The sequence below is a fragment of the Phocoena sinus genome, chromosome 3 (genome assembly GCF_008692025.1).
Source record: "Phocoena sinus isolate mPhoSin1 chromosome 3, mPhoSin1.pri, whole genome shotgun sequence".
NCBI lineage: Eukaryota > Metazoa > Chordata > Mammalia > Artiodactyla > Phocoenidae > Phocoena > Phocoena sinus.
The window spans coordinates 80,676,618-80,691,314 of record NC_045765.1 but is presented as its reverse complement, the minus strand read 5'-3'; the positions used below and the strand labels follow the sequence as shown (position 1 = coordinate 80,691,314).

The following is a 14,697-nucleotide window of genomic DNA, read 5'->3' as shown; positions in this document are numbered from 1 at the left end:
GCCGCTCCGTGGCATGTGGGATCCTCCCGGACCAGGGCATGAACCCATGTCCCCTGAATCGGCAAGCGGACTCTCAACCATTGCGCTACCAGGGAAGCCCTAGTAGTTATTCTTATGCTAATTTTACAGACTGGAAAACTGAAGTTCAAAAAGGTTATGGACCTGGGTTTGAGTTCTGGCTTGACTACTTTCTAACACTTATCTCAATTATCTTGGGCAATACAGAAAACAAGAAAAAAAAAAAGAGACACAGAGATAGTTGATCTATGACTTAAGGGATATCTAGAAAGAAAGAATAGAAAAACAGAGGGAGAAAAATCATCAAAGAAATAACAGAATTTTCAAAAGCTGAAGAAAATACATTTCCAGAGAAAAAGGGCACAGTGAGTATACAGCATGATGAATCAAGAAAACACATATCCCAAGGCATTCTGAAAGCTTCAAAAGAAGAAAAATGGTTCCCCGGAAAGGAATGTGAATCAGACCGGTAACAAATTTTTCATCAGTGACATTGATTATGAAGAAGGAAAATAAGTTTGAGCCTAGACCTATCCAAACTATCAGGTGTGAGAGCAAAATAAAGGTTTTGTCACATAAACAAAAACTAAATTTACCTCCAAACACAGTGAAAACTAAGAGGACACAAGATATATCAGAACTACACACATACTCTCCCCCCTCTCTCTCTGCTAATAAAATTAGACTTTTATCTACATGAAGCAAAGTTCCTAGGAAAGTCAGTATGCTCACATTCCTCTTAGCAGAGCTCAAAGGGGACAAAGAGATGGAAGATTGTACACCCTAGTTATTAGCTTCTTATTTTTCAGGATAGTGTTTCCTAGACTCTCAGAAACAGTCGCGATTCAAGGTATGAAACAGACTCATGTAAACTAAGAAGAGTAAAGAAAGCTTAACACTATTTCTGGTCCAGATGATTATCCCTATTTTTAGAGATGGACAAACCTGAAACCAGAGGGAAAGTAGTAAAAGGTCTTTTGCCTCTCAGTGAGATATGCTAGGCATTTTCCATATATTAATATTCATTTTTCATAACTCCACAAGGTAGAATCATATCCCTATTTTACAGAAGGGAATGACACAAAAATTTAGTGACTTGACCAAGGTCCCAGAGGTAATATGTAACATTTATACATTTGAATATTTCTTGAAAGTCTAATACAACTTTTAGGAATATAAATATAATATGGTATTTATCACACATAAAGAAATTTATACGTTTTTAGAAGGTACAAAACACCTGACAAAGTTCCTAATAACGATATATATTCTGATACTCATAGTGAGATGATTTTAACTTCAAGAAGAAAAGAATTAATATGCTAGCTCTGAGAAACCAGAACTTATTCTATGTCAAGTAATGTTTTTTAGACTTGGAAACTGATAAATTAAAAAATGTTTCATTTGTGGCCACTTGTGATAGGCCTTTAATAATGGAAACAGTCATCTTATACTGGATCTAGTAGTTATTTAATTCATTTCAAAAGATAACCAGAAATTCAATTAAAAATCAGTTACATATTTTAGCCAGATATAACTATTGTGATCATGTGTATTACTCAATGTACAGAGCGTGTGAGTATTTAAGTGACGAAGCAGAAGTTCAGAATCCCAAGAAATTGCCTCCTTTACATTTTTTTGATTTAAGGTAAGTACAATCAATAACATACTGTTTTTGAGATAATAAATGCACAATGCTCTCTGTTTGTGATCATCCACCACACACGCTTCATAATTCCTATCTTGTATCATTAAAAAATGACAAAATACTAGCAAAAATTGGAGCATACAAGTTTACCATTTAATGAAGAAAAGTTACCTCTCTTTTTCAAGTTCTTCTAAATAACCGGTATTTTCTCTGCTTCCATTTACAAACCCTCTTCTCGGAAATGAACCCATAGGAACAGGACTGCACTCTCCTGAACGACTAGATACAGATCCTTCTCGGCTTCCGTAAGAACGGAGGGACATTTTTGACCGTAGTTTCACTCCAGGAAAATTACTGCTATCTAAGTTAAGTTCTAAATAAAATACAGACAAGTTTTCATAAAACAATTGCTTTAAGTGCTCTAAAATACTGCTAATGCAATATTATCTTTTCATTTTTTAAAATCTTTATTGGAGTATAATTGCTTTACAATGGTGTGCTAGGGTCTGCTTTATAACAAAGTGAATCAGCTATACATATACATATATCCCCATATCTCTTCCCTCTTGCGTCCCCCTCCCACCCTCGCTATGTGGTCACAAAGCACTGAGATGATCTCCCTGTGCTATGCGGCTGCTTCCCACCAGCTATCTATTTTACATTTGGTAGTGTATATGTGTCCATGCCACTCTCTCACTTTGTCCCAGATTACCCTTCCCCCTCCCCATATCTTCAAGTCCATTCTCTAGTTGGTCTGTGTCTTTATTGCCGTCTCGCCCCTAAGTTCTTCAGATCTTTTTTTTTAAATTCCATATATGTATGTTAGCATACGGTATTTTTTTTAACATCTTTATTGGAGTATAATTGCTTTACAATGGTGTGTTAGTTTGTGCTTTATAACAAAGTGAATCAGTTATACATATATATATGTTCCCATATCTCTTCCCTCTTGCGTCTCCCTCCCTCCCACCCTCCCTATCCCACCCCTCTAGGTGGTCACAAACCACCTAGCTGATCTCCCTGTGCTATGTGGCTGCTTCCCACGAGCTATCTATTTTACGTTTGGTAGTGTATATATGTCCATGCCACTCTCTCTGTCACAGCTTACCCTTCCCGCTCCCCATATCCTCAACTCCATTCTCTAGTAGGTTTGTGTCTTTATTTCCGACTTACCCCTAGGTTCTTCATGACCTTTTTTTCCCTTAGATTCCATATATATGTGTTAGTATAGGGTATTTGTCTTTCTCTTTCTGACTTACTTCACTCTGTATGACAGACTCTAGGTCCATCCACCTCACTACAAATATCTCAATTTTATTTCTTTTTATGGCTGAGTAATATTCCATTGTACATATGTGCCACATCTTCTTTATCCATTCATCTGATGATGGACACTTAGGTTGCTTCCATGTCCTGGTTATTGTAAATAGAGCTGCAATGAACATTTTGGTACATGACTCTTTTTGAATTATGGTTTTCTCAGGGTATATGCCCAGTCGTGGGATTGCTGGGTCATATGGTAGTTCTATTTGTAGTTTTTTAAGGAACCTCCATACTGTTCTCCATAGTGGCTCTATCAATTTACATTCCCACCAACAGTGCAAGAGGGTTCCCTTTTCTCCACACCCTCTCCAGCATTTATTGTTTCTAGATTTTTTGATGATGGCCATTCTGACCAGCGTGAGATGATATCTCATTGTAGTTTTGATTTGCATTTCTCTAATGATAAATGATGTTGAGCATTCTTTCATATGTTTGTTGGCAATCTGTATATCTTCTTTGGAGAAATGTCTATTTAGGTCTTCTGCCCAATTTTGGATTGGGTTGTTTGTTTTTTTGTTATTGAGCTGAATGAGCTGCTTGTAAATCTTGGAGATTAATCCTTTGTCAGTTGCTTCATTTGCAAATATTTTCCCCCATTCTGAGGGTTGTCCTTTGGTCTTGTTTATAGTTTCCTTTGCTGGGCAAAAGCTCTTAACTTTCATTAGGTCCTATTTGTTTATTTTTGTTTTTATTTCCATTTCTCTAGGAGGTGGGTCAAAAAGGATCTTGCTGTGATTTATGTCATAAGAGTGTTCTCCTTATGTTTTTGTCTAAGAGTTTGATAGTTTCTGGCCTTACATTTAGGTCTTTAATCCATTTTGAGTTTATTTTTGTGTATGGTGTTAGGGAGTGTTTCTAATTTCATACTTTTACATGTACCTGTCCAGTTTCCCCAGCTCCACTTATTGAAGAGCTGTCTTCTCTCCACTGTATATTCTTGCCTCCTTTATCAAAGATTAGGTGACTATATGTGCGTGGGTTTAACTGTGGGCTTTCTATCCTGTTCCATTGATCTATATTTCTGTTTTTGTGCCAGTACCATACTGTTTTGATTACTGTAACTTTGTAGTATAGTCTGAAGCCCGGGAACCTGATTCCTCCAGCTCCATTTATCTTTCTCAAGATTGCCTTGGCTATTTGGGGTCTTTTGTGTCTCCATACACTTTGCGAAATTTTTTGTTCTAGCTCTGTGTAAAATGCCAGTGGTAGTTTGATAGGGATTGCATTGAATCTGTGGATTGCTTTGGGTAGTATAGTCATTTTCACAATGTTGATTACTCCAATCCAAGAACATGGTATATCTCTCCATCTGTTTGTATCATCTTTAATTTCTTTCATCAGTGTCTTATAATTTTCTGCATACAGGCCTTTTGTCTCCTTAGGTAGGTTTATTCCTAGGTATTTTATTCTTTTTCTTGCAGTGGTAAATGGGAGTGTTTTCTTAATTTCACTGTCAGATTTTTCATCATTAGTGTATAGGAATGCAAGAGATTTCTGTGCATTAAGTATGTATCCTGCTACTTTACCAAAATTCATTGATTAGCTCTAGCAGTTTTCTGGTAGCATCTTTAGGATTCTCTATGTATAGTATCATGTCATCTGCAAACAGTGACAGCTTTCCTTCTTCTTTTCTGATTTGGATTCCTTTTATTTCTTTTTCTTCTCTGACTGCTGTGGCTAAAACTTCCAAAACTATGTTGAATAATAGTGGTGAGAGTGGGCAACTTTGTCTTGTTCCTGATCTTAGTGGAAACGGTTTCAGTTTCTCACCACTGAGAACAATGCTGGCTGTGGGTTTGTCATATATGGCGTTTATTATGTTGAGGTAAGTTCCCTCTATGCCTACTTTCTGGAGGGTTTTTATCATAAACGGGTGTTGAATTTTGTCGAAAGCTTTCTCTGCATCTATTGAGATGATATGGTTTTTCTCCTTCAATTTGTTAATATGGTGTATCACATTGCTTGATTTGCATATATTGAAGAATCCTTTCACTTCTGAGATAAACCGCAACTTATCATGGTGTATGATCCTTTTACTGTGCTGTTGGATTCCGTTTGCTAGTATTTTGTTGAGGATTTTTGCATCTATGTTCATCAGTGATATTGGCCTGCAGTTTTGTTTCTTTGTGACATCTTTGTCTGGTTTTGGTATCAGGGTGATGGTGGCCTTGCAGAATGCGTTTGGGAGTGTTCCTCCATCTGCTATACTTTGGAAGAGTTTGAGAAGGATAGGTGTTAGCTCTTCTCTAAATGTTTGATAGAATTCGCCTGTGAAGCCATCTGGTCCTGGGCTTTTGTTTGTTGGAAGATTTTTAATCACTGTTTCAATTTCAGTGCTTGTGATTGTTCTGTTCATATTTTCTATTTCTTCCTGGTTCAGTCTTGGAAAGTTGTGCATTTCTAAGAATTTGTCCATTTCTTCCAAGTTGTCCATTTTATTGGCATATAGTTGCTTGTCGTAATCTCTCATGATCCTTTGTATTTCTGCAGTGCCAGTTATTACTTCTCCTTTTTCATTTCTAATTCTATTGATTTGAGTCTTCTCCCTTTTTTTCTTGATGAGTCTGGCTAATGGTTTATCAATTTTGTTTAGCTTCTCAAAGAACCAGCTTTTAGTTTTATTGATCTTTGCTACTGTTTCCTTCTTTTCCTTTTCATTTATTTCTGATCTGATCTTTATGATTTCTTTCCTTCTGCTAATTTTGGCGTCTTTTTGTTCTTCTTTCTCTAATTGCTTTAGGTGTAAGGTTAGGTTGTTTATTTGAGATGTTTCTTGTTTCTTAAGGTAGGATTGTATTGCTATAAACTTCCCTCTTATAATTGTTTTTGCTGCATCCCATAGCTTTGGGGTCATTGTGTTTTGTCATTTGTTTCTAGGTGTTTTTTGACTTCCTCTTTGATTTCTTCAGTGGTCTCTTGGTTATTAAGTAGTGTATTGTTTAGCCTCCATGTGTTTGTATTTTTTACAGATATTTTCCTGTAATCGATATCTAGTCTTATAGCATTGTGGTCAGAAAAGATACTTGATACGAGTTTAATTTTGTTAAATTTACCAAGGCTTGATTTGTGACCCAAGATATAATCTATCCTGGAGAATGTTCCATGAGCACTTGAGAAGAAAGTGTATTCTGGGCTTCCCTGGTGGCGCAGTGGTTGAGAGTCTTCTTGCTGATGCAGGGGACATGGGTTTGTGCCCCAGTCCGGGAAGATCCCACATGCTGCGGAGCGGCTGGGCCTGTGAGCCATGGCCGCTGAGCCTGTGTGTCCGGAGCCCGTGCTCCGCAACACGAGAGGCCAGAACAGTGAATGGCCCGCATACCGCAAAAAAAAAAAAAAAAAAAAAAAAAGGGAAAGTGTATTCTGTTGTTTTTGGATGGAATGTCCTATAAATATCAATTAAGTCCATCTTATTTAATGTGTCATTTAAAGCTTGTGCGTCCTTATTTATTTTCGCTTTGGATGATCTGTCCATTGGTGAAAGTGGGCTGTTAAAGTCCCCTACTATGATTGTGTTACTGTCGATTTCCTCTTTTATGGCTGTCAGTACTTGCCTTATGTATTGAGGTGTTCCTATGCTGGCTGCATAAATATTTACAACTGTTGTATCTTCTTCTTGGATTGATCCCTTAATCATTATGTAGTGTCCTTCTTTGTCTCTTGTAATAAACAGTGTTTGCTTTAAAGTTTATTTTGTCTGATATGAGAATTGCCATTCCAGCTTTCTTCTGATTTCCATTTGCATGGAATATCTTTTTCCATCCCCTCATTTTCAGTCTGTATGTGTCTCTAGGTCTGAAGTGGGTCTCTTGTAGACAGCATATATATGGGTCTTGTTTTTGTATCCATTCAGCCAGTCTATGTCTTTTGGTTGGAGCATTTAATCCATTTACATTTAAGGTAATTATCGATATGTATGTTCCTATTACCATTTTCTTAATTGTTTTGGGTTTGTTATTGTAGGTATTTTCCTTCTCTTGTGTTTCCTGCCTAGAGAAGTTCCTTTAGCAGTTGTTGTAAAGCTGGTTTGGTGGTGCTGAATTCTCTTAGCTTTTGCTTGTCTGTAAAGGTTTTAATTTCTCTGTCCAATCTGAATGAGATCCTTGCTGGGTAGAGTAATCTTGGTTGTAGGTTTTTCCCTTTCATCACTTTAAATATGTCCTGCCACTCACTTCTGGCTTACAGAATTTCTGCTGAAAGATCAGCTGTTGACCTTATGGGGATTCCCTCGTATGGTATTTGTTTCTTTTCCCTTGCTGCTTTTAATATTTTTTCTTTGTATTTAATTTTTGATAGTTTGATTAATATGTGTCTCGGCATGTTTCTCCTTGGATTTATCCTGTATGGGACTCCCTGTGTTTCCTGGACTTGATTAACTATTTCCTTTCCCATATTAGGGAAGTTTTCAACTATAATCTCTTCAAATATTTTCTCAGTCCCTTTCTTTTTCTCTTCTTCTTCTGGGACCCCTATAATTCGAATGTTGGTGTGTTTAATGTTGTCCCAGAGGTCTCTGAGACTGTCCTCAATTCTTTTCATTCTTTTTTCTTTATTCTGCTCTGCAGCAGTTATTTCCACTATTTTATCTTCCAGGTCACTTATCCATTCTTCTGCCTCAGTTATTCTGCTATTGATCCCTTCTAGAGAATTTTTAATTTCATTTATTGTGTTGTTCATCACTGTTTGTTTGCTCTTTAGTTCTTCTAGGTCCTTGTTAAACATTTCTTGTATTTTCTCCATTTTATTTCCAAGATTTTGGATCATCTTTACTATCATTATTCTGCATTCTTTTTCAGGTAGACTGCCTATTTCCTCTTCATTTGTTAGGTCTGGTGGGTTTTTGCCTTGCTCCTTCATCTGCTGTGTGTTTCTCTGTCTTCTCATTTTACTTAACTTACTGTGTTTGGGGTCTCCTTTTCGCAGGCTGCAGGTTCGTAGTTCCCATTGTTTTTGGTGTCTGCCCCCAGTGGCTAAGGTTGGTTCAATGGGTTGTGTAGGCTTCTTGGTGGAGGGGACTAGTGCCTGTGTCCTGGTGGAAGAGGCTGGATCTTGTCTTTCTGGTGGGCAGGTCCACGTCTGGTGGTGTGTTTTGGGGTGTCTGTGGCCTTATTATGATTTTAGGCAGCCTCTCTGCTAATGGGTGGGGTTGTGTTCCTGTCTTGCTAGTTGTTTGGCATAGGATGTCCAGCACTGTAGCTTGGCAGTCGTTGAGTGGAGCTGGGTCTTGGCGTTGAGATGGAGATCTCTGGGAGATTTTTGCCGTTTGATATTATGTGGAGCTGGGATGTCTTTTGTGGACCAATGTCCTGAACTTAGCTCTCTCACCTCAGAGGCACAGCCCTGACACTTGGTTGGAGCACCTAGAGCCTGTAACCCACACAGCTGGTCACACAGAAATCCATGGGTCAGTGAGGACAGGTGAAACTTGAGGCTGGTTTCAACTCAAACTTGAACTCCAGAGATAACTTGTCAGGTGAATCCAGCCCCCCGCGGAGAAAACTTTACACACAGCACACTGAGCCACCCTGTGACTCCCTCCTCAGCACCTCCTGGCGGTTCTATCTTTTAAAAATGAAATCTTTGGTTCATATTTTAGCCCTCTGATTTTAAGCCATTTTGTAATAATTGATAATACATTATATATATTACATAAAGCCTGTAGGAGTACTAAATTATGGCAGCTATTGAGCAGCAAATTTATATAGGAAACAGAAGAAATCCTTATCACAAATGCTGATGCTCAGAGAAATTCATTGACTCCTGGTTCTATAAGAGAAACAGTCCCACGAAAAATCAGGCCATATGTATGAAGATAAAGCACTTCTATCCTGGACGGAACAAAGAAGGTCACTGACTCCTTCAAATGAAGCAGTGGGCCCAGTTTGTAGCATACAGCTTATTAAAGGCCTATTTAGTGACTAGTGGAACAGCAATGAGTTTTAGAAAGAGCTGAAAATTATCAAGGAAGGAATCTAAAATAGTTTATTCAAAGCCAAGAAAACCCAATACCAACATTCTAAACAAGAGAAGCTGTACTTGGGTATATACACCTAAAGCTGACAACTAGAGCTTAAAAAAATTACTTTAAAACACTTTTTAAAAATCTACCTTTGATATATGTATATGTATAGCTGATTCACTTTGTTATAAAGCAGAAACTAACACACCACTGTAAAGCAATTATACTCCCAATAAAGATGTTAAATAAATAAATAAATAAATAAATAAATCTACCTTTGAGACGCTCTAATAAATCAATCTGTCCAGACGAAGCCATAGCTTCATCTTCAATACTTCCTTGTAGTTGTTTAAGTACTTCCTGTAAAAAAGAACACAATATATTAACATGACAAAATTCTAAGTAATTTTTTTTAATAGTATCAACTTAATTTTTAAAAAATTTTTTGGCTGCATTGGGTGTTCGTTGCTGCGTGTGGGTTCTCATTGCGGTGGCTTCTCTTGTTGCAGAGATGGGCTCTAGGCACGCAGGCTCAGTAGTTGTGACGTGCAGGCTCAGTAGTTGTGGCTCATGGGCTCCAGAGCACAGGCTCAGTAGTTGTGGCTCATGGGCTTAGTTGCTCCATGGCATGTGGGATCTTCCTGGACCAGAGATCAAACCCGTGTCCCCTGCATTGGCAGGCAGATTCGTAACTACTGTGCCACCAGGGAAGTCCCCTAAATAACTTTTTGAAGACATGCTTCTACATTTCTTGGCATTTAGGTCTGCTTGGGGAACAAAGTGATTTCAGGTTATCTGAAAACATATCATAAATTGTAAAGTACTCTACATATATTACCTATTGCTAATTATGAATAATAAATTATAGCCCAACAACAGTGATATTTTGTGATAATGGTGATTATGGGTGGTCTCCATGCAATATACTATATATATGGAATAGTTAAGATATATTATCTGCAACTTATGAAATAATATAGCAAAGTGGATCATTCTCATCTTTCAGAGATCAACTGAGACTCAAAGACTTGCCCGAGGCATAAAAGCTAGTTATGTGTTTAAAATCCATGTCTCTTAAGCTTATACCAACATGGCCATGAAAAACACCAGATTAACACAGTATGCTGTTTTATTTAACACCCCAATAAACAGCAAGCTTTTATATACTACATTTATGTACATTCTACTAGTACACTGATTTATAATCAGCAGATAGTTAAGTGACTGTATGCTCACTGTCTCCTGACTTTTGATCCATTATTTCCTTTCCCATCTAAATCCTTCTGTTGATAAATTTTTGTCAAAGAAGGTTGGGAACTTTCATCTTCTATTAGTTTTTCTGTAATTTATATACATTTACATTTTATATATTCTGAGGCATCCCATTCTAGTTCACAGCAAAATCTTTTGTTGGCCAACTAGGTTTCCAAATGCAAAACAGTGTATTTGAACATTTACAATCTTATAGCTATGGGCAGTGTTCCTCTATATGAAAAATGATCCATAAATAGATTGAAAAGGAAATCTGTCAAAAAGTGAGTAAATGTAGCAAAGACAACTTCACTGCTTTACCTTGACAGTGACATTATAAGCATTAAGAAAAGAATCCCTATGTTAACAACAAGAAATAGCCTGTGACCTTAAGATCTGACCTTCAAATAATAGACCATGTTGGAGGTTAAAAGGCTTAGATAAGTAGACGTGGGAACGTGGAGGTGACAGATATCCACGTTCAGAAATTATGTCAGAGTGTATCACAACTGGGGGATAGGAAATAAATTTGCACAGGGATGCCTTGCTCTAATGAATGTAGATTACTCTAAAACATTTGGTATAAACATCAGGACACCATCTCTTCCATAAAGTTTGAGATTACCACTGTAGGCTACCTGCAGTGTTTAGGATCCCAATTCTCCTTCCATCCACTGCTGCTTGTAGTCTTTCAATGATCCTTTAATCTTATCCCTATTTCTTATAATCCTCAGTCTCACAATTCAACAACTGCCTTTCTCAAATGACTTCCAATTATATGTCTAATCCTAACCTCACTTGCAAATTTCGGACTCACTTTCCCAGTATAACTGATAGATGCTTTACATCCAGTGCATCTGGATGATATGCACTGCACATGTAAATGTCCGAACTATCATTTTGTGCCCCTAAAACCTGTTCTTCGCCTTGTATTCCTTCAGTTAAATGGCAATAGCCTTCTTTTGTACCACCAGGCTCAAATCCTCAGCATCCCCTCCTTCATCTTCCCAATCAGTTATCAAATTTCTATTCTTACTGTCACTATCCTGGTTATTAACCTCAAAACTACTAAAATAAACTCCTAAATGGTCCTACCTTGCACAGAACTATCAGAGTAAGCCTTTTAAAACACAGCTCTGATCAGGTCTCTCTTTATACAAGATTATTCTTCATAGCCTATCATCAAGAGTTCGCAGTAGCATTCTATGGAAGTTAGAATTGCAAGCAAATTTTTTGCTTGTTTTTGGTTTCCTAATTTTAAAACAACAGGTATTACAAAAAAATATTGTTTTTAGAAAAGGTACAAGTACTTAAGAGTTCAAAAACAACAAGAAAAAGAAATCCTTGGCATCTCATAGGACATATACCTGATTTTTCAAAACTGATGGCACATTAACAGTTTTTAAGAAACATGTTAAAAAATAATAAAGAAAAATTAAAATAACACCAACAATAGAAATTAAAAGGCTATGTAAACCTACATGTCCAACAATAAAGGATTAAATAAACTTATAGCATTAGCCATACAATGGAATATTACAGAACTATGAAAATATTATAAAATATTTAGTGACATAAAAAGATGACTATATTAAATTAAAAAGCATGCTTCAAAATACGATCCCATTAAATGCATGCCTGCATAAAATGCACAGAGAGAAAAATATACACATTATTAAAGGTTACTGCTGGTATTAAAAACATTATTTAAATGGGTGATTTTGATATCTCTTTTTGTTTGCCCATATTTCCTAATTTTTATAAACAGTATATATGCACAGCTTGTAGTATGTTTTTTTTTTAAGTTTCTGTGCATGTGGTTAGTAGTCTGTTGATAAAAGTTCTAACCACAAAAATAAATAAAACTATTGAAATTTAAGGTTTAAAAAAATTTTTTTTAAGACTTTCAAAGCAGCCACCTTGGAAGCTACTCATTCCAATATGTTCCATTAAATTTTTGTACATTCTGAGTTATGAACCTCACCAAAAAAAGAAAAAAAATGCACACGTTATTAATTCATAGTTAGATCCAGTTACCTTCCCTCAAGATGACATCATCCAGCATGACTACATTACTCACTACTTTGTTGTGAATAGTTTATGGCTATTCCATGATAAAAATTAGCCCTAATTTTTTTTCTGCTTTACTGAGATACAACATACATATGAAAAGTACACCAATATTAAGTTTCTGATGTAATCTAAGTATCCATGTAATCACTACCCAGGGAAGACACAGAACATTTCCAGCATCTCAGAAGGTTCCCTTTTGCCCCTTACCAATCAATATTCACTCCCCAGAGGTAACCAGTATTCTGAATTCTGTATCTATTAGTTGGCATGCTTGTGAACTGCATATAAATGAAATCATACCGTATACAGTCTTTTGTGTCTCACGTTTTTTGCTCACCAAAATTTCTATGAGATTTATTTATGCTGTTGCATGTATCAGCTATTTTTTTTTTTTTAATGCTATGTAGCTATCCACTATATGAATGCACCTCAACTGATTTATCCTTTATTCTCCCTCTTGATGGACATTTGGGTTGTTGCCAGTTTGGAGGCTATTATGAAGAATGCTACTATAAACATTTTTGCACATATCTTCAGGTGGACACATGTACTCACTTCTCTTGAGTGTATATCTGGAAGTTTAAACGCTGAGTCATAGGGTTTAACTTTAAAAGAAACTGCTGAATGGTTTTCCAAAGATGATGTGCCATTTTATACTCCTACCAGCAATGTATAAGCATCTTGATGTTCCACATTTGGCATGATCAGTCTTTTAAATTTTAGTGATTTGAGTAGGAATGAAATGATATTTGCACTTCCCTGAGGATAAAGGATGTTGAATCCCTTTACATGTGCTTACTGACCATTTACCTTCTTTTCTGAATTGCCTTTTCAAGTTTTGGGCCAGATTTTAAAAACTGGACTTTTAAAATTCTTGGTTTGTAAAAATTCTTTGTATATTCTGAAACAAGTCCTTTATCAGATATACGTACTGCAAATATTTTCTTCCAGTCGATGCCTTGTCTTTTCATTTTCTTAATGAAGTCTTTTGAAAAGATTTTAAGTTTTAAATTTGATGACATTCATTTTATACCTTTTTTCTTTTATGTTTACAGCTTTATGTGTACTAAGAAATTTTGCCTTCATGAAGGTCAAAGCGATATTACCCTATATTTTCTTCCAGAAACATAATGGAGACTTTTGATGAACAAAAGCTGTCGGTTTTAATGATGTCCCACTGATAAATTTTTAGTCCTTTGGCATTCTATTTAAGAAATCTTTGCCTACTCTAAGGAGATGAAGCTATTCCCTAAGTTTTCTTCCAGAAGGAAACTGTTCTGTTTTCACATTTACATTTTTTGCATATGATTTACCTGAATTACTTTTTTGCATATGATTTGAGGTAGAGCTCTTGGTTCTTTTTTGGGTTTTTTTTCCTTCATACAGATATTTAATTGCCTCTGCACCATTTATTGAAAAAACCAGCCTTTCCCCACTGATCTGCAGGGATGCCTGGATCATAAATCAGGTGACCATATATATGTAGGTATTTTTCTCAACTCTATTGCTCTTAGTCTACTAATCTACTCTAATTACCACATTGTCTTAATAACTTTACAACAGCTTTACATTCTCAGCTACTATGTCTTTAAATATTACTTTTGCTCCATTCTCTTCCCCTGCCCCTTCTAAGACTTCAATTATATTTGCTTTTACCTATTTGCCTGTGTCCCTCGTAACTCTTACATATTTTTTGTTTTCCATTTTTCTTCCTCTTCTGTGCTTCAGTTTGGATATTTTTCTATTGACCTTTCTACATGTTCACTAATTCTATCTTCTCACTAGTTCATTAATCCTGTGTTTAACTTGTGACCAAGCCCATCCAATAAGTTAATGTCAAAAATATTTCAGTTATAGAATATCTATATGACTCTTCTTAATTACAGATTCCAATTCTCTGTCAAGATTTTCTGATTTTTCATCCATTTAATCCAACCTTTTCTTTTCTTTTTTTTTTTTTTTTGCGGTACATGGGCCTCTCACTGTTGTGGCCTCTCCTGTTGCGGAGCACAGGCTCCGGACGCACAGGCTCAGCGGCCTTGGCTCACGGGCCCAGCCGCTCTGCAGAATGTGGGATCTTCCTGGACCGGGGCACGAACCTGTGTCCCCTGCATCGGCAGGTGGACTCTCAACCACTGCGCCACCAGGGAAGCCCCAATCTTTTCTTTTTTCTCAAAACACTTAAATTATGTTAAAATCTTTGACTACTAATTACAACACATGGATCATCTTGGGATTTGCTTCTATTTTCTATTTGTTCTTTTGATTATCAGTCATTTTCCTATTTCTTTGTATTTCTTGTAACTTTTAACTGCATGCTAGTCATTATGTATACAAGAACAATACAGACTTCAGATCAGATTTTGCCTCAAAGAGTTTGCCCTTTCCACCACTGGGGTCTGATTTCCTTCATCCAATAACTGAAAAT

The 14,697-nt window shown here is 36.5% G+C and overlaps 1 protein-coding gene across 11 annotated transcripts in view; it reads right to left on the bottom strand.

Annotated features, from left to right (window-relative positions):
- Positions 1–14,697, bottom strand: part of APC (APC regulator of WNT signaling pathway) — a 148,779-nt gene that overhangs the window by 71,703 nt on the left and 62,379 nt on the right. For all 11 annotated transcript variants that reach the window (XM_032625539.1, XM_032625538.1, XM_032625543.1 and 8 more), the window contains 2 exons: positions 9,221–9,305; positions 1,838–2,039 (listed from right to left, as the gene is read on the bottom strand). In XM_032625539.1, coding sequence (XP_032481430.1) covers positions 1,838–2,039; positions 9,221–9,305 — 287 coding nt within the window. The remainder of the gene's footprint in view (positions 1–1,837; positions 2,040–9,220; positions 9,306–14,697) is intronic.